At 51.4% G+C, this 25,757-nt stretch overlaps 1 protein-coding gene across 1 annotated transcript in view; it reads right to left on the bottom strand.

The window, feature by feature from the left end:
• CCDC91 (coiled-coil domain containing 91) overlaps nt 1-25,757 on the bottom strand; it is a 210,508-nt gene that overhangs the window by 101,445 nt on the left and 83,306 nt on the right. Inside the window, exons 7-8 of the mRNA XM_056134580.1 lie at nt 25,072-25,149; nt 3,266-3,373 (exon numbers count right to left, since the gene is read on the bottom strand). Coding sequence (XP_055990555.1) covers nt 3,266-3,373; nt 25,072-25,149 — 186 coding nt within the window. The remainder of the gene's footprint in view (nt 1-3,265; nt 3,374-25,071; nt 25,150-25,757) is intronic.

The raw sequence follows: 25,757 nt of genomic DNA, 5'->3' as shown, positions 1-25,757 counted from the left end.
GGATGGCAAGAAAAAAGGGTATGTAAGAGTGCTTGCTGTCACTTATACTCAACAAAACAATGACATATTACCTCACACCGGTGAGAATATATTTTTAAAAAAACAACGCAATAGAACGGGAGATGCGTGCTGAAAGTAGACAATGGACCGAACATGATGGCTGCTTAGCACCTATATTGCAAACTGTAATACCCAAAAGGAGCGAGAGAGTAAGAGGGGAGGTGCTTTCCACAGAGGCAGGGGGTGGGAATGGTGGGGGTGGCGGGAAGGATACAGGGAACATTGGTGGTGCCGAATGGGCACTGGTGGAAGGACGGGCACTTGACCATTGTATGACTGAAACAGAATCACAGAAGTTTGTAAGTCTGTAATTTTCTCTCACAATGATTCATTAAAAAATTTAAAATTTTTTAAAGACTTTAAAAAAAAACAAAAAGTAAAAAATAAATAAATCTTTAAATAATTTTAAAAAAAGCAAGAAACCACCTATGGGTTGGAGCAATAGTATAGCAGGCAGGGCACTTGCCTTGCATATTGCTGACCAGGTTTCAAACCCCGGCATCCCATAAAGTCCCCTGGGCACCCCCCAGGAGTAACTCCGGAGCACAAAGCCAGGAGTCACCCCTGAGGATCAGTGAGTGCAGCCCCAAAACAAAAACAAACAAGTGCCAGCAGGGTGTGGTGAGTTCTCAAGGAAAGGCCCAAGCTTGTAACTGACCCAGCTGGTCCATTTTTAGGTATTTACCCCCCAAGAGACAAAAGCATTAATTAAAAAATCATATGCAGACCGACCTTCAAGGCGGGTTTTCGTTGGATAGTTGGCCACGGAAGCAAATGTCCAACAGATGAACGGATCACGGGCACGGAGGGGCTGGAAAGACGGCGGGGGGGAGGTGCTGCCTCTCCCATAACGCCCCACAGGGTCCTGGCGAGGCACCTGCCACTCACGCAGCCACAGACAGATGCCCAGGGCACCCCGAGCGACAAGAGCGGCCTGGGGCACGGCCAGGTGACCCAAAACAAAAGGAAACCCCAAAGAAGCTACAGGACCCGTGCACGACACAAAACTACGCGGCCCCAAGAGGAAAGGCAAGGCACGAAGCGGGTGGCGGCTTGGGTGGCACCGAGGGGACCCTGCAGGGTTGACGGGCCCGAGCCCCGGGGCACTCACAGGGGGTTCTCAGGGCCCTGCGCAGCACAGACCAACATACCGGGGCTGCGGGCCGTGTCCGACAGCGGTGACATCCCAAGACTGGAATTCAGGGCCAGGGGGCCAGGTGCGGGGCTGTAGGGATGAGAACCAAGAGATGGGATGTGACACGGGCCGGGGGCCTGGAACCCAGGTGGCACTGTGGGAGGGAACAGCAAGCACCGAGCACCCCACCCGGGCTGGCAGTCAACAGAGGTCACAGGCGCTGGCCGTGGTGGGTGCACTGTCTCTGCACCTCAACGCCAGCAAGTTGAACACCCTTCAACCTCTTTCACCTAAACTATAATAACATTCTTTAAAAGCGTGCATTATTCTGAAGGAACCATCCAACTACTAATTTGTTCAATTAAATGTGCTTATTTCACGTGGCACCTCAAGAAACAGGATTTGGAAAACAAATGTGAGATCACCCTGTCTGTACTTGACACGGCTTTGCCAGCTGAATCCCGGGTTTTTAAAAGGTTTGAAAGAAGCCTTCTGGGGGCGGAGGGTTCCCAGCGCACTGGGTGGTCTGCATGCCCCTCACGGAACCGCCGAGGGATGAACCCGAGGTGACGACTGAGTCCTCTCAGCAGTGTGTCGTAGCTTTCAGTTTACAGGGTTTTTTTTTTTTTTCTAGCTTTTTTGGGTCACACCCAGCGATGCTCAGGGCTCACCCTGGCTCTGCACTCAGGAATTACTCCTGGCGGTGCTTGGGGACCCTATGGGATGCTGGGGATTGAACGCGGGTCGGCTGCGTGCAAGGCAAACGCCCTCCCCACTGTGCTATCGCTCCAGCCCCAGCTTACAGGTCTTTCACCACTTTGATTAAATCGATCGAAGAAAATTATTGATAAGCCTTGGAGCAACAAGGCCCAATTCAATCCCGTTGTGTAGCAGATACTAAACCAAGTGCACGTCTGACACACGCTGCTGAAAGCCTCGTGGGCCAACGTGTTTCCACGCAAAGACTGGGATTTTAGAAACAAATGGTGTTAGGGGAAAAGACTCTGAATTTGTATGAAACAGGTTGATAAAATTAGCTTTAATCAAAACTAGAGACACACAGGCAGGCCAGCACATGTCATTCTCTGGTGTGGGTCTCTAACCAAATCAGCGTTGTCTCTGAGAGACGGGGATGGCACTGATCAAACAGGCAAGACGGCGCAAGAATGATTCCCTGTGTGGACAACGGCTGCTCCAGTGACCACCGGCCCCCCGACTCTGCGGGCAGGAAGCAGCCGGGAGTGCTGGGACCAGCGACCCTCGCAGCAGGGTGCCGCCAACGAGCACCGAACAAGAGACTCATCCAAGATCCTCCTCCGGCAGAGACGCAGACGCCCGCCCCCAGCCCGGCTGCGAGGAGGGTGGGCTGACCGACACTCGGGCCGGCTGCAGGAGCACAGGCGACACGTATGCAGCTCCTGTTGCTTTCTCGCTGCAGGTCAGGGCCGCTGCCCCGGGGGCCACCTCTGTCTCCCCTGGAGCTGCCACCCAGATCTGCGTCTGGGGCAGGCCAGGACTACTTCAGTCTGCTCTGGGCAGGGAGGGCCTTGGCCCACTGCCCCCCTGGACACCCTCCTACTTCTGAGCTCCAGGCCACTGCTGGGCGGAACACAAAATGTTTGGATTTTCTCTGATGGGGACATGCAGATATTGAAAAAAAAAAATCGAAAAATTCAAATGCGAAACAGTGCCTCCACGCAACTACGGGTGATTCGAAGATAAACTCCCCAAAGCATCCAAGTACAAGTTCCCGATCTCGTCACAGTCACAGGCCAGAGAACAGCAAAGGCCGTCGCTCTGCTGGAGTTATCTGATGGACATCAGGGCCACGGGAACCGAAGCCAGCGTCCCCATCAGCCGGAGCCAGACTCGCCGATCTCAGCCCCACCCCCGGGGCCTATTTTTCTGTCTATCGTCAAATGCCCCAACTTTAACTCTGAGTTTACACAAGCACACTTTCCCCTCCAGAGTTCACCCCGGAGAGCACATGGCGTGAGACTGAGCCAACAGTGCTCGCGCTGGGCGGCGGGCGGGCGGCGGGCGGCAGGGCTGGGCCCGGCCTGCGGTTACCTGGGCGTCTAAGAGCTCCTCACACCTGCGCGCCTGCTTCTCGATGGCGGAGATGTACTGCTTCTCGATGGCTTCCACTTGCTGCTGGACGGAGCACTGCAGCAGGGCCTGCAACAAGCAAGCAAGGGACACTTGGAGTTGGCCGCTGGCATGCACACGGGCACACGGAGCCGAGACGCAAGATGCCCGGTGCAAGGCATGCACACACACACACACACACACACACACACACACCACACACACAGACACACACACAGGTACTGGCTCTCCGCTCAAACCCAGCACCCGGCGGGCGGGACCGGGTCTCTGGACCCCACCTTCCTTCCTCACGGCCCTCGCAGAAGGCCAAGTCGAAGAGGATGATAAAGGGGGTGGTGGTGGGGGGGGAATGCTGTTCTGTGAAACCTAAATTCAGTTTAGTGGAGACCACACAGGATGCGGAGTGTATAAAAGCTGCTGAAAAAAAAAAAGGAAAGAAAAAACCAGACATATTTCACTGGCTGACAAAACTCCACATCCTCTCGGCACGCTGCAGCATCCCAGGGCCAAGCATGAGCTTCAAGACCACAAGTCAAGTGAAAGCAGATGGAAACTCTGAGCAGCTCCAACATGAAAGAACCGCCCCTGCGGGCCCCGCCCCGAGTGTGCAAAGGTGTAAGTCAGAGCCTGGATGTCAGAGTCGCCAGGCAGGGCCTGGGCCGTGTGGGCAAACCGGGCGGCTGGGACAGGGCCAAGTGGGCACAGCCCTGCCCCCAGCCCCAGCCACTCCGAGCACTGACCCCGAGCAGGACGCCACGGAGAGCCCCGGGCTTCTCCCACCCACCCACTTCCTCCCTGGAGATGCTTTGAATACTATCATCGTTTCCCCTGTCTTTCTTTAAAAAAAAAATTTTAAAGGCACTATATGTTATATGTAACATGTTTTCAGTATTATCATGCAAGCTATTTATAAATCTTGAACCATTTAAAAATCTGCACTCAACCATATACATAAGACCCTTTAACAAATATTCTATTTTTGAAGGTCTATCTGGATAATAAACTACTCATAATCAAAATAGTAAGTTGAAACAGACACGTCTTATAGAAAACAGACCTTTGGCACACTCACCAAGAAAGGAAACTAAGCCAAATCTCTTAAATAATCTGTTTTGAAAATAGATTCACTTGGTTGAAAACAACGAGCATTAAGAAGCTAAATAAATATGCATGTATTTTTAAAGCTGAGAAAAAAATATTTGTAAAGCCCCTGGAGAGGCCTCAGGTTTCCATCTAATTGATGTTGTCTTGCAACCGTTCGTCTGGATGAGGGTCCTACGGTCCCCCAGTCTTCATCGGAAGCTGCAGAATTACGGGGGATTAGAGAAGGAAATGCAAGGCCGAACAGGGCTGCTCGGGCCCTTCTTCCGTTTGATTCCGTGGATGCCTCACAGAAGGCAACAGGGCCCCTCTCGGCTCTGACTAGGTAGTGAGACACTCTCGCACGCCTTTGGCAAAGACAGAACATACCATTTGTTAGAATAAAAAAAATAAACTACCGACAGTATAGCCATAGATCACTCCCTTCCGTGTAGTCACAGTATTCTCGGAAGGGCTGAAACACCCGTGCTGGAGGGGACTTGGGATATGGGGGGGGAATAAAAGGCAGTAGGGCATTGGCCTTGTGCAGAGCCGCCCCATGGAGCCGGGTTCGATTCCTCCTCCCTTCTCGAGAGCCCGGCAGGCTACCGAGAGTATCTCCCCCGCACGGCAAAGTCTGGCAAGCTCCCCGTGACGTATCCGATATGCCAGACACAGTAACAACGAGCGTCACAATGGAGACGTTACTGGGCCCGCTCGAGCAACTTGATGAACAACGGGGGGACAGTGGACAGTGCTACAATGCTTAGTAGCAAACACTGCTTCCACCTCCCAATTTCCTGGGTCCAGGGGACCCACAGTTGGAATAGCCAAGTGTGAGGTCCAGCAGATCAAATCTTTTGGAGAGACACATTAATGATACATAATAAAAATCTTCTCACCCGAATTAAGAAACGGTCACAGAGTGTTTCTCCAGGGCCCGGAGCTGCCGCGGCGGGCCAGAGCACACGCCTCCATGAGAGCACCCTGAGCCCGGTGGCCCCGGAACCCTGGTGAGAACCTGCACAAAGCCTTTTCCTCTGGCGGTGACTCTGGACATCGGATCCCTACTTCCCCCAGGGCGCACGGCAGACCCGAGCACAGTGAGGGAGTCACGGCTGCCGACTCTGAGAGGATGCCCAGGAGTCATGCCCAATGCGGCCCCCCCAATCCCTGAGCCCAGCCCGGTCACTGAGACTCACACGTCGACACAATGGGGTGCCAAGGGCGGGCCGGGCCACCTCCCTGACTGCCCCGGGGTGGAGAAGGCCAGGGAGGCCGCGCGAGGGAGAGTCGAGGGCGTCAGGCAAGACTCGGGCTGCATCCAAAGACAGGACACAGGAGAGAGAACAGCAACGCCAGGAGGGAACGGGGCAGGGGGCATGGGTGTCAAGGGCCGAGGACGTCCCGGATTAGCCGCGCCCAGGTGCCGGGAAAGGTGGCGGTTCCCGAACCCCGGGGAGCGCCCGGAACACCAGCCGCGCTGGGCGCAGACAAGCACGCCGGGCGCCAATGTCTACGCTCGCCTGGTCAACGCAGGGCTGGACCCTGACTTTCCAATGTAATATAGACTATAATAACGGCCTTTACATTTCTCACATATTTTCGGTATGAAAATAAACACCAATCTCCACATCTCCCTGTAATTATTTCCCGTCCGCAGTTGTCTCTCCAGGTGCCAAAGACTAAGCGAGTCTTTCCATGGGCCCATGAAACTCTCCAAAGTAGCATTCGTTTGTAAAGCGCTTTAAACTACTCGCAACACATAAACGGTGTAGACCGAGAGTGTGTTGGGGTATAAACAGCCGTATACAAGCTTCCTGCAACGAGCAACGGAATGGGAAGAGGGTCCCGCGAGAAGCAGAGGGTTCCTGTGGAGACGGCAGCTTCCTGGCCCCTTTCTAGCTCTGACTGCAGGTCCTGCCACCCTCCGAAAGAGGGAGTTAATGAAGCTATCGGAGTGTCCAAAAAAAAAAAAGTTACCAAGGGATTGTTTTATTAATTTTAAAGGTTTTAGCTTCAGTTTTAGCGCATATTTTCTACAACATCCTAGATACCACTCAATCATCCTAAAGAGCGAATCTCGCTTGAAGGAATACCTATACTTCCCAATGAACTTCTTACCAAGCACCGGGGAGAGAGGAGGCGTAAGAAGGATGCCCCCTGCTTGGGGCAGGTGAGAACACGGAAGGTCCCAATTACACGGCAGCATCACTAGACTTCAGCTTCCGCGACTGAGCTCAGCTACCAAGTTGTTGCTACTATTCTGCTTCATCTTTACGAGGGACTCTCACTTTCTAAGTTATTATCTTACACTAAACATGTCCAGTCTGTCATTCTGCTCTACGGGACAAACTTCGAGATTATCAAATAAAGGACTTCCAAACTCCTTGGAAGGAAAAGTATAATATGATCACTACCATGATCACTAATAGAAAGCAAGGATGTCCAATTGAAAGGCAACTCCACCCACACACCCTGTAGATCGGTATTTTTCAATTTCTGAAATAGCACTGTAGCACTGTCCTCCTGTGTTCATTGATTTGCTCGAGCGGGCCCAGTGACGTCTCCATCGAGACTTGATGTTACTGTGACTGGCAATGACAGATCTTGGCAATAGTGAACAGTGCTCCAGTGAGAGCCGCGAATGTCTTTCTGAGTAGACATTTGTGGGCCTGAGCGTAGAGGCCAAGAAGGGGAACTGGTCAGATGAAAACTCAATTCTCAGTCTTCTGAGCAGTGTAGCACTGTGGCACTGTCCTCCCGTTGTTCAGTGATTTGCTTGAGTGGGTACCAGTAACGTCTCACAACAAATTGTGAGACTTGTTGGTACTGTGTTTGGCATATCGAATACGTCACGGGGAGTCTGCCAGGCTTTGCCGTGCGGGCGGGATACTCTCGGTAGCTTGCTGGGCTCTCTGAAAGGGGTGGAGGAATCAAACCCAGGTTGGCCGCGTGCAAGGCAAATGCCCTACCCGCTGTGCTATCACTCCAGCCCTGTTGTTCAACAGAGGTCGACCCATGTGACACCCCACCGTCGGGTGGAGAAGGCTCCTTTCCCCTCATCCTCGCCGTCAACACTGGTTGTTTTTTTTTTGCTCCTTTTATGTCCGCCAGTCCCACTGACCTGGAGTGGCACCTCACAGTTGTCTGACTGACCTTCCCCAGCCATGACTAAGTGATTCCGAGCATATTTTCACGAACCAAGCGGCTGCCTGTACGTCTTCCTTGCGGAAGTGTCTGTTCACTCTTCTCCCCACTTTTGGATGGAGTTGGTTGTTTTGTTCTTGTTAAGTTTTACAAGTGTTTACATATCTCGAATATTAACACTTTGTCAGAGGACAGGTTAAGCAAACATTCTCTCCCGTCTCTGGGGTGTCTTTTTACCCCGGTCATAGTTCCTTTTGCAATGAAGACTCTTCTTAATTTGATGTAGCCCCTTCTGTTTATTTTCGCTCCTGGTTAGTTGGACAGTGGCACTGCACTGTTGAAGATGCTTCCAGATTCGATGTCATGAAACATTCTCAGGATAATTTATGCCTTCAGGTCTCAGGTCAGAGTCTAGGTAGAGCCAATGAACTGAGTGTCTACTGGACTTGACCTGAGTGGATTCCCAAATCCCAATTCCTAAAACCCAGACAACAACTAATTGCCCTGAAAAATCCCCAGAGATCTTCTCCCTTGGAACAGCCCGGTTCTTAGAGATCTGATTCAACCTCAACAAATTAAATTATGCATTCGGATGTGCAGAGACAGTCTCTGAAAACACTCACACCATCTCAGTATGCAGTGCATGATCTTAAAAGCACACAGCACAGCTCAACATATAGGAACATTCATTCAATGTTTAAGTTGAAAGCTCTTCCTGTCAGCCTCAGGCTGTGGCTCCGTGGCAGAGCACGTGCTGCTGTGGTAAGGCCCTGGGGTCAGTCCTGGCACCGCCATAGCAAATAGGATTTTTCTAATGATATTCGAGTCGAACTTAGAAAAGGAGACAAGTAGGAAGCTCAGGAGCAAGAGAAATGAGACAGTGAACAGCAAACCCACGGTCACTGCAGGCAGAGCTGGGAGGCGGCGAAGTCTGGTGGCTCCCCCAAGCCCCATCATTCGGGCCCCAACACATCCTCCACGGGTGACAGACCTGCAGGGGCCACACTGAAGTAGGCTGAGCTTTAAGACTGGCCTGGACGTCCGACCGGCAGAGGAAAGGATGACACTCTTTCTTATCCATGACGTTCTTAGTTCAACGCTTAATCGCATCAAGTGTCAACACATTAACTATTGTCAAGGGTCATTTGAAATCCAGCACAATTTCACCTTTCCTAGAAAACTACTAAGGTTTCATTAGAAATGATTTACAACTCTTCCCATTTTTAACTAAAAATAAGCAAAAGTAGGAAGCATCTTAAAATAGATAAATTAAAACTGAAGGGATACTTTTGGCTCTTTCAGTGCATTTGGCTTTTTGAGTACAATATTTCATCAACTTCTTAGAGACTGTAAGACCTGTTAGCACGATATTCCTTTCAAGATTTTAAACATATTACTATAGCACTGTAGCACTGTCCTGTCCTCCCGTTGTTCATCGATTTGCTCAAGAGGGCCCAGTAACATCTCCATTGTGAGACCTGCTGTTACTGTGTTTGGCATATCAAATACGTCATGGGGAGCTTGCCAGGTTTTGCCGTGCGGGCGAGATACTCTCGGTAGCTTGCCGGGCTCTCCAAGAGGGGCAGAAGAATGGAATCCAGGTCAGTTGGGTCAGCCGCGTGCAAGGCAAATGCCCTCTCCGCTTTTACTATTTTGCTATTTACTATTTACTACTTTTACATATTACTATAAAGCTTGCTATTCCAAAAGAAAGCCTACTTAACTAAAGCATACTGGAAAGCATGATGACCCTTTGCCGCTGCACTGAATCATGCCACCTGTCCTCCCATGAGCTCCAGACACAGGCCGAGGTCACAGCATGCGGCCAGAGCTGGAGAGGGGATAGGACAGAGGCAGTGACAGTCTGCAGCTCCACAGACGCCGGGAGGTGGTGACCCACACGCAGCTCCACAGGCGCCCCGGAGCCCTACAGGATGAGTCTGAGCACCACGGAGAGGTGATATGAGAGAGAGAGAGAGAGAGAGAGAGAGAGAGAGAGAGAGAGAGAGAGACTCAGAGAAACAGAAACAGACAGAGAGATAGAGTAAGAGAGAGACAGAGACAGACACAGAGACTGAGACAGAAAGACAGAGAGACAGAGAGACAAAGAGACAGCGAGACAGCTAAAGAGAGAGACAGAAACAGAGAGACAGAGGGACAAAGAGAGAGAAAGAGACAGAGACAGACACAGAGACTGAGACAGAAAGACAGAGAGACAAAGAGACAGAGACAGAGAGACAGCTAAAGAGAGAGACAGAAACAGAGAGACAGAGACAGAGGGACAAAGAGAGAGACAGAGACAGATAGAGAGACAGATAGACAGATAGATAGACAGAGAGACAGAGACTAAGAGAGACAGTGACAGAAACGCACCCAGAATCACAAACTAATGACAGCAAGCACAAAGCAAGTGGACTCGGATCCACCCCCGTGCTTCTGTCTTAGCTGCTGTCAGGCTGCGCCACCCTGAAAACTTTCTCCTTCAGCTCCTCTTCACTCTCTTCCTGCTGGACCAGCAGTGACGAGGGCACCTTCCTTCCTGCCTCGTGTCGGGCTCGGGATGGAGACTTGAGCGAGAGAAGCGATCCTGGCCTCGGGAACGCAGTTACGGGCACGGGGAGGTGCTACACGCTCCAGAGAATCCAATGGGATAAAGTAACTGAGTGCAGAGTCAGGAGTCAGCTCTGACACAGCAGGGTGTGGCCCCCAAACGAACAAAGACAGAGACAAATACAGAAACAGCGTGCATGTGCACCCAGACCCCGGGTGATGGGGTGATTCTAAAAGTCACGTGACGATGGTAAGGACCCAGTACCCACATTTTTTAAAAATTTTGCCACTGAATTTTTTAAATTTTCTTATTTATTTTAATTGAATCACCATGAGATAGTTGGAAGTTTTCATGTTTGAGTTTCAATCATACAATGATCGAACACCCATCCCTCTACCAGTGCCCATTCTCCACCGCCAATGTCCCCGGTACACCCAGTACACACCCCCTTCAACCCTTCCCCTGCCTCCATGGCAGACAATTTCCCCCATACTCACTCTCTACTTTTGGGCATGACGGTTTGCGATCCAGATACTGAGAGGCCATCACGTTGGGTCCTTTATCTACTTTCAGCACACATCTCCCATCCCGAGCGATCCGCCCAACCATCACTGACTCAGTGACCCCCTTCTCTATCCCAGCTGCCTTCACCCCCAGCTCATGAGGCAGGCTGCCCGCCATGGAGCAACCCTCCTGGCCCTTGTGCCTTCTGCCCTTGAGTGTCAGTCTCCTGCTATGTTGTTTTATTTTCCACAAATGAGTGTCCCTAAAGGCTTCTGAGCCGGCAGACCCACCGAGGATGAGCCTGGCTGAGTTGAGAGAAACACCAGGCTGGCCCCGAAAACGGGATGTGGACATTTTAGAACGCCGCAGGATTGCAAGGACTATTACGCAGAGAGTGAGTTCAACGTCCGACGTAGGAGCAATATGGGAAGAGCTTCTCGAAGAAAGATTTCAGTCTGGGCTTAGTACTCCCATTTCCTCCACACTCGCTCCAAATCACACTCGGAGCCCAGGTCCCAGCCTGGGCGGGAAGGAGGGAACAGCCAGCGGCCTCTCTCTTGGCCGGACCCAGACAGAGGGAAACAGTGGGCAGTTAGCAAAGGTGTCTCTGGGTTCGAGGTTTATATTAAATGAATGGGTTCTCGGGGCCAGAGCGACAGCACAGTGGGTAGGGCATTTGCCTTGCACGCAGCTGACCCAGGTTCTATCTCCAGAGTATCCCATATGGTCCTCCAAGCATCGCTAGGAGTAATTCCTGAGTGCAAAGCCAGGAGTAACCCCTGAGCATTGCTGGGTGTAACCCAAAAGGCAAATCACAAATCACAAATCATCCTGTTATTCGTTGATTGCCTCAAGCAGGCCCCAGTAACGTCTCCTTCATCCTAGCCCTGAGATTATATTCAAAGCTCTTTAGGAGAATGAGACCCATCATTGTCACTGGTATTTGGCATATTGGGTACGCCACGGGGAGTTTGCCAGACTCTGCCGTGTGGGCAGGCTACATTCGGTAGCCTGCCAGTTTGTCCAAAGTAGGAATGAGATAATAAGATGTTATAATAAGATGTCGCGCGGCCGCAAATGCGGCCGCGCAGTTCCAGGAGCTGGTTTTTATAGTCTCTGAGTCTTGGCCATTGATGGGATTACACAGTGCCAGGGGGCCAGTTGGTGGGTGTGACCCCCGCCTACTGGAATTCGGAGGATCTGGGTGGAGGATGCAAAAAAAAAAAAGCCAAAAAAACGGGTTCTCATTCTCGAGGAGAATCCCAAAGTGGCCACGCTGGGCCTCACAGACGGCCCCACAGAGGGCAGGGACTCATCACATGCAAATAGAAGCACGTGGCCATCGTGGCCATCGGCTGGGGGCGGACACACAAAACCCAACCCATCTGGTCCTGAGAGCCAGAGGGAATCTTCAGGACAAAGGAGCGGCCACGCCCGTTGTCAAGGGATTCGAGTAACACAAGTAACACAAGGGCTGCTACCTCAAACACCACAAGAGTCTCCAGTGAAAATTTCTTTTGTGCCATGGACAACACATTAAAATTAAGAAGTTTCTAAAATTAACTACAGCGTAGAGGCTCTCCACGTCGGCCGTCCAGATTCTTTAAAGCTCTGAAAAGCTGCCACCCCAACAAGCCTCTCCCTCGGACAGACGCCACAACGCTGCTCCCTCTGACCTGAAGGAGTGCCGGTTTCAGAGAAGGGAAGGAGGGAGGGAAGCAGGGGAGGAGAGGAGGAGCCCGGACTCCCGGTCTCCTCGGGATCGCAGGAAGGGCCAGAGGAAGCCTCAGGTGACTGTCCATACCACCTTCTGGAAGACAAGAGACCACAGAACTCAAGACAAGCAAGGAGCAGGGAAGAGGGGTGCTCGGCAGAGCGGGACAGGCTGCAGGCGGCTTCCTGTCAGGACGGAAGCCCTGAGCAGCCTAAGACCTGCTCTGACCTCGATCAGGTTTGGCTTTTCTCCATCCCCAATCCCTTCCCCTCGGGGAGATGTGCAGGCGAGAACAGCAAGGCCGCTTCTCTCCTGTGAAATCATTCTGGGAAACTGAGTGCACGTAAACCTCTACGTGGAGGATACTTCAAGACACGTCTGTTCTAGGGCTGGAGCGATAGCACAGCGGTAGGGCGTTTGCCTTGCACGCGGCCGGCCCGGCTGACTTGAGTTTGATTCCTCTAGCCCTCTCGGAGAGCCTGGCAAGCTACAGAGAGTATCTCGCCCACACAGCAAAGCCTGGAAAGCTCCCCGTGACGTATCCGATATGCCAAACACAGTAACAACAAGTCTCACGATGGAGATGTTACTGGGCCCGCTCGAGCAAATCGATGAACAACGGGAGGACAGTGACAGTGATGTCTGTTCTAACCACTTACTGATCTTTAAAAACTAAATTCCTGGGCTGGAGAGATAGCCCAGAGGGTAGAGCGTTTGCCTTGCACGTGGCCGACCCGGATTTGATTCCCAGCATCCCATATGGTCCCCTGAAAACCGCCAGGAGTAGTTCCTGAGTGCAGAGCCAGGAGTAACCCCTGTGCATCACCAGGTGTGACCCCAAAAGCTAATAAATAAAAACTAAATTCCATTTTCATGATCAACAACACAGGTTGTGCAGAATTTTCCTCTAAGTTACTGGAAACCCATTCATTTAATATAAACCTCAAAGGCTAGGAATAAACCCTTTACTCCATCCAAAATCCATCAGCACTTAGAGGGGTTAGAGGTTTCATTCAGATCAACTTTCTCAGAGGACACACTGATGAAGATGAAATTCTTCTTCATGCGTTCATTTTGATCACTAAGAGAAAAAAATATTATGAACTCAGAAGACAATGGCAGATTTTTTTAATTGACTGAGGTTCTTGATTTAAGTCATCTCTCATGTCCATCATTCCAACCACCACTCCCAGCACCAGTGTCCTCTCATGCTACCCCAAAGTCAGATTTGGAGTGATGGGTGAAATAGTCCATCCTCTGAGCTGGGCGGGGCAGGTCTCGGAGGGCCCTGTAGGGGGCACCCTGCTGGGTACAGGGAGCTGAGGTACAGACCAGTCATCCCAGGGGCTCGGATTCCTGGATGTTTCAGTCCACTGGGTTGCTTTGATGCATCGATGCAATGACCTCTCACCCCCACCCCAACCCCAATCTGGTCTCCCAACCAGACACCCAAATGCCCAGCTAAAACACCCAAAAGGACGATGTGAGAATCTGGTGCCTGACTGGGACCACATGAGGGTCCATCCAGAAGGACTTGCTGTCTCATTTCTCCAGAGCAATTGGAAACTGGAATGCCTGCAGATCAGGAGCACGGCCATGTAAAGGCAGCTACCCCGCTTCCGGGGAAGACAAAGCGTGAGGAGCAGGGAGTGAGATTCAACTGTTATGATGCAAGCTTCCATGTCATTTAGGACATGTGAAAACGCTTGTAACCCTGTCAGAACGGGTCAGACCTCCCTTCTTGTGTCCATAGAGAGGGAAGACGTGAGAGGTGCCGAAATTCTGTTTCGCGAGTAAAAATTCCTGGTTTCCTAAGGCAGATACTGGCAAAAAGTTAGGTGTAATCAATTATCAGTCAGCCCTATTAAAACAAAGGTTAACTGTGATATAAACTGATACCATCTTTTAAGTATATTCTTAAAAGGAAAGTGAAAAACAGACCAAGAGGAAAGTGGACGGCGCGTCGTAAGAAAGAACTAACTCTAAACCCCAGTCAATCAGGACATTTTCTTTTGGGAGGCGATACTTTCAAAGTGTGTTCCCCAGCAGAGACCCTGAGTAACCATCATGTGGGGGAAATCCTTCCCCCCTTAATCAGCCCCCACCAGGCCAACGGTACAGGCACAATGCAAAGGCGATTCCCTTAAATCCCTGCTAGAAGAAGTTTTCTTGCCAGGCTCCCAGTGTCTTGGGTTTGGGGGCGGCTGGAAAGACCACAAGATCTGCAGGCGAGAGGCTGGCTGGGCCGAGCACTGAGGCCCACCCGGCCCGCACCAGGCGCCCGGCCTCTCCCGGCCCTCTGCCGAGGGGACCGCTGAGAGGTGTGAGACCAGCGCCAAGGGCTGGCCCCAGACCCATCACCAGCATCGACAGGCTGTGAGGCCAAGCTCTGCTGGCAAGAGCAAACATCTTTATTTGTCCAGGAAAAATCCGATCACATGATAAAAGCTGGAATTTATGAGAACCCTTGTTCAATCAAGTAAGGAAAACTATAAATTTGCTTCATACCTCTGGGTTATGAAATAAATAAATAAAGTCGTTAAATTAAACAAAAGGATCTGACAGGTCTCCCATATTTTAATCTTTATGGCTCTCCTCTGCACAAAAACTTAGCAATCTCTAATCAAGGGAAAATATCAAAAGGAGAGAAAACAAAGTTGTTTCCCCTCCTCGGAGCAAAACTTTATACAATACAAGTAATTCTACACCCTGGGAAAAATGGGCCCCTCCGTGTAATGTGCTCCTTTATAAAACAGTACAAACAACTCAAGAGTTCACATAAAGTCCTCGCAAGTGATGCTTTTGAAAACTGGAATACAGTACGCTCTGTGATACTCTGAACTGGCATTTCACATATGGGACACTGCAGAAATTCAAAGGGCTCCTTAGCAAAAGGCACTGACTTCTGGGGCCAGCGTGAGGGAGGGTTTAGGTTACAGCCAGTGATGCTCAGGGGTTGCTTCTTCCTGGCTCTGAACTCAGGAGACCACGTGGGATGGCAGGGATTGAACCTGGGTCTGCCGCACGTAAGGCAAACGCCCTACCGCCTTGCCGCTGTACGATGTCTCTGCCCCCGAATACACCCAGAGCATGCTTCCTCTTTACAGAAAAGGCAGAGGCAGACAACACTCGGGATGGGAGAGAGAGAACAGAAGGGAGTGCCCTGCCACAGAGGCAGGGTGGGCTGGGGGGGATGGGGGGTGGGAGGGATGCTGGGATTGGTGGGGGTGGAGAATGGGCACTGGTGGAGGGATGGGTACTGGATCATTGTATAACTGAAACCCAAGCACAAAAATTTGTAAGTCTACAACTGTACCTCATGGTGTCTCACTAATAAAAATTAAAAAATAAAATAAGTAAATAAATAAAAATTAAACCCTCTGACGCTAAAAAAAAAAAAAAAAAGAAAGAAAACAAGGCTAACATGAAAATGAATACATGGGGACTGTTCCTTAGAGGAATTTTGGAAAAAACATGTGCATGTAGAGATTCTACGACTGTTTTATTCTAAGTAGCAATCTGTCTACTTAGTAAGTTCAAACTGTGTAAATGTAGGGACAGAATAGGAGACAGACACCAGCTATCACAGAAAGTCTCCTAAAATGCTTTAGCACCCTGGCAAATCAGCTGCCTATTCCTGGCTTTCTCAGGGCTATTTGCCTCTGGGCCCTGAAAGCCAACTGAAATATCCTGAAGTCAAGTTTCAGAAGCAAAGGTGGGGGGGAAAACGGGCCACCGAGGGAGCGCCGCGTTGTGTAGCTCAGTGGTGGTGCCCAGAGGTACCAATTCTATAAGTTAGGGCCAGTTCTGGTAACGGGCTCTTGGCCAAATGCATGCACACGCAAAAACGCAGCATGAAGAGAAGGTTCTGGAGAAGAGCCTGAGAAGAGGGTATGCAAAACCCCTCTCCTCTCGAGGGGAATGCCAGGAATCCCAGGTGGGATGTATCCGTGTGTGTCCCATTCCCCCCGTCCCTCCCCCACCAACTGCATCTTCTTTTTAGCCACTTTCAGGCTACTTCCACAAATCTGTCAACTACCTTAAACATTTTTAAATTCAATGTTTCTATCGGCTATGGCTTTGAAAAATGCCCCAATTCCTCAAGTTCAAACAATAAAAAAAAAAAAAGCGTGATTCACAAAACAGAACCCAGAGAATAACTTAAAAGTCTAAGGTTAGGAAGGAAATCTGAAACTTTGCAGGGAGGTTTCAGAGAGAGAGAGAGAGAGAGAGAGAGAGAGAGAAAGAGAGAGAGAGAGGACTGCTTCCCAGCACCCGAAGGCAAAGGCCACATTCACTCACACACACACACACACACACACACACACACACACACACACACACACACAGGTCTATATGTCAAAGAAGGGAGCTGAGGGTGCTGTTGTCACTGCCCATAGTGGGAAATTCTGTAGACGGTAGCAAGCCAGGAGCCAGGACCATCCCCCCCCCCCCCAAATGTCCGTCCCTTCTTGGAGTGACGCTGGAATCCTTAATGAGCCAGGCAGAGGGTGAGGGAAAGCGGGAGCGAGGAGCCCAGCAGAGTCCTCGGTCCGGCCCCCTCCGGCCGTCCTGCCCCACTCATGCCGGCAGCAGTGCCAGCCTGAGCCCAGGGTGCAGAGGCAACCAGCACTTCCTCTGGAAAATTCTTCCCAAATGTTAGCGGGCAGAAATAGAAAAGTCATTTTGAGAATACGTATTTGAAGTGGCTTTTACCTCCAGTCCTTATAGACGGCAGATTAACTGAATAAACATATTCTGAGCTGCTTCTGGAGAAAACAGCAGGAGCCAGTCCATCCTGGGTGGGGCGGGAGGGGAGGGTCCCGCCTCAAAGGCCCGGCCCCAGGCCCGAGGCTCACACCCACTTTAAGGGTCTTTTTGCCAGGCGACTCTCAGCTCTGCCCGCTACCAGGAGGATCGCTTTCTGATCGATCCCTTCGCCCACGTCAAGGCCAACAAGATAAAGCTCAAGGAAATTTCATGTCGGCTAAATTCTGGTTTCTCAGACACAGCCGAAACCTTCATTTCACTGCGAATGTTCCAAACCTGAGGCGAGGCAACTGTCGGAGCAAGATGGTTCTGTGGCCACTCTCCTTCCTTACACAGAGAGCTCTCCCTCCCTCCCCTTCCCTCCCTCCCTCCCTCCCTCCTCCCTCCCCCCTCCCTCCCTCCCTCTCCCCCTCCCTTCCTCTCCCTTCTCTCTCCCTCTCTTTCTTTCCCTCTCCCCCTCCCTCTCCCTCCCTCTGGCCCTCTCCCTCTCCTCTTCCCCTCTCTTCTTCTCTCTCCCTCTCCCTCTCTCTCCCTTTCTCTCTCTCCTCCCTCCCTCTTTCTCCCTTTCTCTTCTCCTCTCTTCCCTCCTCTCTCCCTCTCTTTCCTTCTCTCTCTCTGCCACTCCTGCCACTCTCTCCACTCTATTTTTCTTCCCTTGTTTTCTCCATCCCTTTCTCTCTTTCTCTCTCTCTCTCTCTCTCCCTCTCTCTCTCTCTCTCTCTCTCTCTCTCTCCCCCCCTCTCCTCTCCTCTCCTCTCCCCTCCTCTCCTCTCCATATCAAGTTGTTAGATGATAAAAACAAGGCGATGGCCACGGGTTGAGAGTCCAGATGAAAGGGTAAGGCAGGATTAGCAAATGCACTGGGGTAGGAGAATGACGGGAACATGTTGGCTCCACAGACCCCACCCAGGGCCCCACTGACACATTGACTGACTGAGACTTCCAGGGGGAGAAACCCGTCTAGGCAAGAACACTTCAAAGGGCACAAGAACAGCTCCTGAGATGCAGGCACCAAGACCAGGGCGAGGGAGCAGAGTGGGACAGCCGGGCCAACCTCTGGGGCCAACCTCTGGAACCCAGAGCACCAGCTTCAGGGAGGGCCCAAGAGCCCTCAGGGAAAGCAATTCTGGAGAGAAGACGGGCAGCGGGCACCGCGGGTGTCTTGGGGGGGGGGGGGGGTGCGTGTGTGCGTACGTGTGTGTGCATGTGTACTCGCGTGTGTGTGCACGCGTGAGTGCATGTGTGTACATGTGTGTGCTTGCGTGTGTGCGCATGTGTGTGTGTGTGTGTGTGTGTGTGCATGTGCGTGTGTGCATTGCACAAGAACAGCAATGCCGAGACGACACCAAATAAAGGGAAATTCTCCAGGCCTGTAGTAAACAATTCTGGCTGTGCTGGAAAACCTTCCAAGATCTACATTTACTTCCCTGTTGTTAATTATCAGGATAAAAGATTTTTTAAGACCATGACATGAAAGGAAAAAAAAATAAACAAAATTAGGTAAACATTATGGGGAAAATTGGCATCTGTGGCACATGAGGTTAATTTTAGCTTTGTTTTCTTCTGCGCTTGAGCAGAACATCCAACGTCCTTTTCATCAGTCCGGGGAAGCGATTTCTCTCCGAAATGAAAGGACCGGCTTTCGGCTGGAACCCGAGGCCGCCGGCTCTCTCCGTAAGAGGGGACGCCCTCAGGAGACGTCACCGCAAGTCACAGCTCCGAGGGGCGCTGCCGGCCAGGCCTCAGGGGCCGCTTCCCTGGGGCCGAGGGCAGCTCGGCAGAGGAGGCGACCACCTTGCGTGCCAAACGAAGGCCAACCACACTTCCACTTGCACGACCGTCAGCATCGGTCCCCGAGCACTGTCAGGGGTGACCCCTGAGCACGGAGGCCGGAGCAGGCCCGAGAACAGCCAGGTGTGACTCAACTCGGCCCCACACACGGCTACTGCATTCACAATGAGAATTTCAGGGTCAAATAGAAGCTCAAATTCTAATTTTTTGAGAATCGTCCATACTGTTTTCCAAAAGGGTTGGACCAGTTGGCATTCCCACCAGCAGTGAAGGAGGGTCCCTTTCTCGCCACATCCGTGCCAGCACCGGTTGCTTTTGTTCTTTTGGATGTGGGCCAGTCTCTGTGGTGTGAAATGATTGGGAGGATCCTCCCAGGATGGGAGAAGCAAGCTGAAAGTAGACTATAGACCAAACATGATTGCCACTCAATGCCTCTCTTGCAAACCACAGGACCCAAAAGGAGAGAGAGAGAACAAGGGGGAATGCCCTGCCACAGAGGCAGGGTGGGATGGGAGGGATGGGGGGTGAGAGGGATGCTGGGACCCACGGTGGTGGAGGATGGGCGCTGGTGGAGGGATGGGTACTTGATCACTGTATAACTGAAATCCAAGCACAAAAATTTATAAGTCTATAACTGTATCTCATGGTGTTTCACTAATTAAAAAAAAAAAAAAAAGAATTTCACCAGCTCCTCTTGGTTTGCCAAGGAACAGGTTCCTGGTTTCCCCTCTCGTTTACTGAGAAACCAAAATTCAGGTATAAAAATTTGTGAACAATCAGCGGAGTCTTTGCCCCAGGCCCTTCTGGCTCCAGGATAATCAGCCTATTAACACAAGCTAAACAGTTCTTCCTTTTTGCAGAAGCACCACATTCCTTCAGAAATTCAGAAGCAAGTGTCGCCATAAGTTATTACAGAGAATAATGGATCATATCATATAATTTCTCATAATTATTGTGTCCCCTGATGTGATTTCTAATGTGATTATAATAATAAAATACATAATAGTACACATGACTCTGGGTTTTAAATTTATTGAAACAGAGCAATGAGTGGCAGATTCCCAATTCAGTTCCTATAGCAGGTAACTTGAAGTCGAACGATCAGTTACTACGAGAATAAATTCCAATTTGATGGGGTCAGGCAATACTTTAAATACAGACGTCGCTCGAGATGCATTCAAATTTTCAGTGACGTGTGCAGCATTTAAATCACGTTTATTTTTAAGCCAAAAAATGCTGATCCGGCGCTGGAGCTACAGAAAACCTAATGTCATCATTTGAATTGCTGGACAGAAAAATAAGTGACAGCAGAAAGGCAGTCGGACTTGAGAGGTTCCGGAAACATCCAACTACGGATCTGAAACACGAGGCATGACAGGAGCTGGTCAAGAGCTCCGGGAGGACATTCACATCAGAGGCTAGGCTGGCTCGCTCAAACCAAGATCTCAAACACCTTAAAAAGTATAGTCGAAGCGACATCTGCAGTTGTTCATTGCAGCACTGTTTGCATTAGCTAGAATCAACCCGAGTGCCCGAGAACAGATGACTGGATAAAGAAGCTTTGGTACATCTACACAACGGCGTACTGTGTAGCTGTTAGAAAAGATGAAGTCATGAAATTTACATACAAGTGGTACAACATGGAAAGTATCATGCTAAGCGAAATGAGTCAGAAAGAGAGGGATAGACATAGAAAGAGTGCATTCGTCTGGGGAACATAAAGTAATAAAATAGGAGACTAACACCCAAGAATAGCTGAGATAAGTACCAGGAGGACTACTCCATGGCTTTGAGGACAGCCGCACACGCTAGGGGAAAAGGCAGCTCAGATAGAGAAGGGAGCACCAAGCAAAGGGTATTGGGAGGATCCTCCCAGGATGGAAGAAGCGTGCTGAAAGTAGACTCTAGACCGAACATGATTGCCACTCAATGCCTCTCTTGCAAAACACAACATCCAAAAGGAGAGAGAGAACAAAAGGGAATGCCCTGCCACAGAGGCAGGGTGGGATGGGGGGGGGGGGACGGGGGTGGGAGGGATACTGGGATCAGTGGTGGTGGGAAATGGGCACTGGTGGAGGGATGGGTATTTGATCATTGTATAATTGAAACGCAAGCACAAAATTTGTAAGTCTACAACTGTACCTCATAGTGTTTCACTAATAAAAATTTAAGAAAAAAAAAATTCACACAAGGTCCAGTATCAGACTGTGTCAGAGAGCAGAGAAGGGGCAGCGATGAGGCCGGGGCCAGCTCGGGGTCCCGGGACAGACGGGGAGGGGGAAGGGCAGGGGGCGCACAGACACTGGCTGGGGCGGAACCGGACTCCCCCACTTCACTTTCTGATGAAAACACACATAGCAGGGGGAGCACTATCGGGGGGACAGAGGCAGCAGAGAGGGGGGCTTCCCCTGTGCCTGGGTCCGGCAGGGAGCTGGACAGTGCTCCTGACCGACTGACCGACTGACCGTGCAGGGACAGGGCACAGGTATTGTGCTGGGTGCAGCGCGTCCCCGCCACCACCACCCCTCACTGACACCGCTGGGCTCCTGCTGCTGCAGGCTGGGGTGGATCTGGATGGACGGACAGACGGACAGAGGGACGGGCAGACAGGGAGGCTGGGCGGGCAGCCCAGGATGGAGCAGCAGCCGGTCAGCTCCCCCCGTGGCTCCAGGAGGGCGGCCGGGAGCACCACGAGACCGTGACAACGGCCACCATGATGGCACCACAGGGACAAGGGGTGAGGCTGGCTTGCTGGAGACGGGACAGACGGCCCGAGGGAGCCTCGGGACAGGGGACGGAGGGGAACGATGGCCAGAGGGAGCCTTGCTCAGACACGGCCCCTCGGGGTGGGATGGTCATCTTCACTTTGCTCAGGAAAGAAAACTCTGGTGATCAAAACCCGAGGGCTGGGGGCCAGTTCCCAGAGCGCGTCTGCTACAAAGAGATGGGGACATGCCCACGCCCAAGCACAGAGAGGGGGACACGCCGACCCCATAGCACAACAGCACAAAGAGGGGACATGCGACACCCACAGCACAGAGAGGGGGACACAACCACAGCAGAGAGGGGGCACAGGACGCTCACAGCACAGAGGACACGGGATGCCCACAGCACAGAGAGGGGGACAGGCTGACGCCCACGGCACAGGGCCCACAACGAGTCTGCCAGGGACCAGCGGTCTGGTCCGGAGGAAGGACACTGCTGACGACCAGCGGGCAGAGGGAGGGTGCTTGCATCGCCTGCTACTAGCCTCCGGGGGAAGGGCCAGCCTTTGCCATGCCAGGGCACATGATGGGTGGCAATGACACAACACGGCACAGAGGGGCCTCCAGCTAGCAGAGACACAATCCCTGCAACTCCGCAGATTTCCCCTTGTGCATGGCCCATGGGAGAATAAAGCACACGGGTGGAATATTATACAGCTATGAAAAGGAAACCGTGGGGCGAGGGAAGGCACTGGGCTTACATACTACTGGTGTGGGTTCAATCCTCAGCACCACATAGGGGCCCAAGCCTCACCAGGAGTGATCCCTGAGCACCGAGTCTGGGGGAAGCCCTGAGGACCCCCGAGGGGACGCCAAAACAAACCTGCAAACAGGAAATCCTGCTGTTCTCGGAAGAACAGGGACAGACCTCTGGGGCACGATGCCAGGTTTTTAACACAGTGACACTATGCCCACATGTCCTGCTCCCCCCCACTCCCACCCCACAGCCTCGCCACAAGCTCACAGCTACAAAGATGAGCTTGGAGACGGAGAGTCGCCAGGGCTAGGAGAGGGGAAGGCCCAAAGGGTAGAGAGGACAGGTGAAGGGTCAATGGGTAGAGTCCCCGTTGGTCCCCGTGGCCCAGTGCCCAGCCCCACGGCTGCAGCTGGTGACAGTGTGCTGTGCGTGTGGACGGGGTGAGGGTTAGTCCGGGACGTTCTCACAGTAAGAGAAACGCTTCTCACTCACCACAGCAAGTAGGCAGGTGCTGAGATCCCCGGGGTGACACCTCCGGGACGGGGCTGGGTGAGGACAGCGACAAGCCCACACCGAGGCCAGGAGCTGGCCTGGGCTGGGCTGAGTCTCCTAATCACGACGAGACACCTACCCAGAAGCTTAGATCCGTCGGCAAAATTAAGCCTTAGAAGAGCCCGATGAAAAGCTGCACTGTCGAATCAATTCCTAGGGCCACAGAGAGAGCGCAGTGGGTGGGGCACCTGCCTCGCACACAGCCGACGGCGGCTCTATCCCAGGAACCACACGGGGTACCCCGAGCCCCAGGAGAGATTGCTGAGGACAGAGCAAGCCCAGAGCTTACTCACTGCCGGGCGTGCCCCAGAAACAAAGTCCTAAGATGATCGTATGAAATTCTCATCGCTGAATCTAGAATTTTATTCCTAACGCTTTCTTCAAAGAATCTCCTAATAGCTGATGCCCGGCACATTCTACGCTTCCTCCCTAAACAAACGCCCAATCGCAAAGCGCGATGAGCAACGCAGTTTCTTCAAAATATCACCGGCACAAAACAAATTCCCAAGTTTTTACCTACGATTTTCACTTCGCTGGCTGCCGGTGTGGAAAGGAATTTACGAATAATGCTTCCAGCCAGGGGTGAAGCTGAGCTAGAAGCCCACAGAGTTCAAAATACAAGCCCGGCGCTGTCTGGAAGAGCTCACCAGCACACACGAACGGTTCCCAAGTATTTAAAATCAATAAGAAAGAAATAAATTCATTTAATAACGTATCTTTTAAGTCAGGAGAATTATGGAAATTCCAGTATTTTATTTCTCCCCATGCTTAGCTTCAGGGAAAAAGAGATGATGATTCTGAAGAGACCCTATAATTTTCTCTATCTCAGTGGCTCTAAAGCTGGTTTCTATTAGCAGAACGAAAATATCCCATCTTGCAAAGAGCCGGTAATCACAGCTGTGAAGCCGGCACTTCCTAACGGCCTTGCCAATGTCACCCGTCTCCGTACTTGGTGTTGTCACAGCAATGCCCTGTCTGTCCCAGGACAGATCTACCCTATCTTAGTACTGAAGGTGGCTTTGTAAAAATCGCTCTGCTCTTGAACTGATTCTGGATATATTCCTTTATCTACTTACATCCAAGTGACTTATTACAGGGAAGGTTTTAACATTTGGTCCTCAGCTAACTAAAATGGCATCCACTTGAGTCAAGCAGATGAATAAAATGTCACCAACAGTAGTTTTACATTTTACATTTAGATGTGTGTAATTATAATAATAGCTTTTAAAACTCTCAATTTGCTCTTTAGGATAAAACTTATGTATGCACACACTTGAAGAAATAGAATACTGTCTAGATCACGATACTGTAAATTATTCTAAATAAGTCAGAATAATTTATTATTATAATTTATAATTTGGCGTGTTCGATATGCCAAAACCCAGGAACGATGATGGGTCTCCTTCCCCTGACCCCGAAGGAGCCTCCACTGTGGCACTTGCTCAAATCCCAGGGCGGGGACGAATGGAGACGTTACTGGTGCCCGCTCAAGCAAATAGACGGAACAATGGGTGACAGTGATACGGTGATCAGAATTCACTCAGAATAAATCAAATTCCATTTAAAGAGTTAACTGTATTTTTCAGATTTATACTGTGCCGAACCATTTTTCTGTAAATGGTGGGACCACAGTAAAGACAAAGAGAAGAGCTAATCTGGCAGTTATATCTGTATCATTTTGCTTCCAAACTTCTCCCCTGCTGGTTCTGCATCCTTCTTCATTCTAGAACTTCTCACAGGCAGAGCTGTCCCTGGCCGTGCTCCTGCACTGTGCCCCGGCACGTCTGGATCCAGAGAAATAGTTTCCTTTTTCTTCCTTTGTGGCCTCTGGGCCACACCTCGTGACGCACAAACTCACCCCTGTGCACTCAGGGAGCACTCCCGGCGGGGTCCCAGGGAACACAGGGGATGCCGGGATCAAACCCGGGTTGGCAGCATGCAAAGCACGTGCCGAACCAGCTGGATCCTTTCTCTGGCCTGAGAAAGAACCTCCTTCCCAAGCCCAAGGACACCCGGCTCTGTCCTGCGGCCCACACAGTCCTAGGTGTGGACATCTCCCCCGGCAGACCGTGGGGCCAGGAGGCAGCTCTGCACTCACACACACACACACACACACACACACGCACACACACATGTGCGCGCGCGCGCGCGTGCGCTCTCGCCTGCCCACCCACCTGCACAGCCAGCCCGTACCTTGTACTCGTCCACGATGATGCTGAGGGCTTCATGGCCGGCCTTCCTCATGTCCTCCAGCTCTTGCTTATGTTTTTCCTGAAGCAGAAAGGGAACAGACTACCATCAAATCTTTCGTTGCTCAAACAACGGAACCACAGACTTGGACATGGGTGGTGACGGTGGGGTCCGTGCCACACCCATGCCGCTGCTGAAATCAAAGAGAAAAACGATTTTTGAGGGGCCAGAGTGATAGTACAGCAGGGAGGGCATTTGCCCTGCACGCATGCGCGGCTGACCCGGGTTCAATTTCCAGCATCCCGTAGGGTCCCCCGAGAACCGCCAGGAGTAATTCCTGGGTGCTTGAGCCAGAAGTAACCCCAGAGCATCACCAGGTGTGACCCAAAAAGCAAAACGAGCAAACAAACAAACAAAAAAACTATTTTTAAAAGTTCTGAGTTATGTTTAAGACTCTGGGAGGTTGTGACAAAGAGGAACCGGTGGCCCGCGCAGAGGTCAGCCAGAGCTCCGGGGCACGTGCTGCCCGGCCTGAGTGGACTCAAGGCTGTGTATTACTTTTCTAGTAACACAAACTATTCAATAAGTAAAGTCAGAGAATGACTAATCTAAGTGGCCAACATTACTGGCCCTCTTCTACCGAGTGGGGGGCACGGGTGGGCTGTCTGCGTCCGTTGTCACCCTCCGAC

The sequence above is a fragment of the Sorex fumeus genome, unplaced genomic scaffold (genome assembly GCF_029834395.1).
Source record: "Sorex fumeus unplaced genomic scaffold, SorFum_2.1 ptg000100l, whole genome shotgun sequence".
Lineage (NCBI taxonomy): Eukaryota > Metazoa > Chordata > Mammalia > Eulipotyphla > Soricidae > Sorex > Sorex fumeus.
Note: the sequence above shows the minus strand (reverse complement) of the source record. Positions and strands in the feature narration are given on the sequence as shown.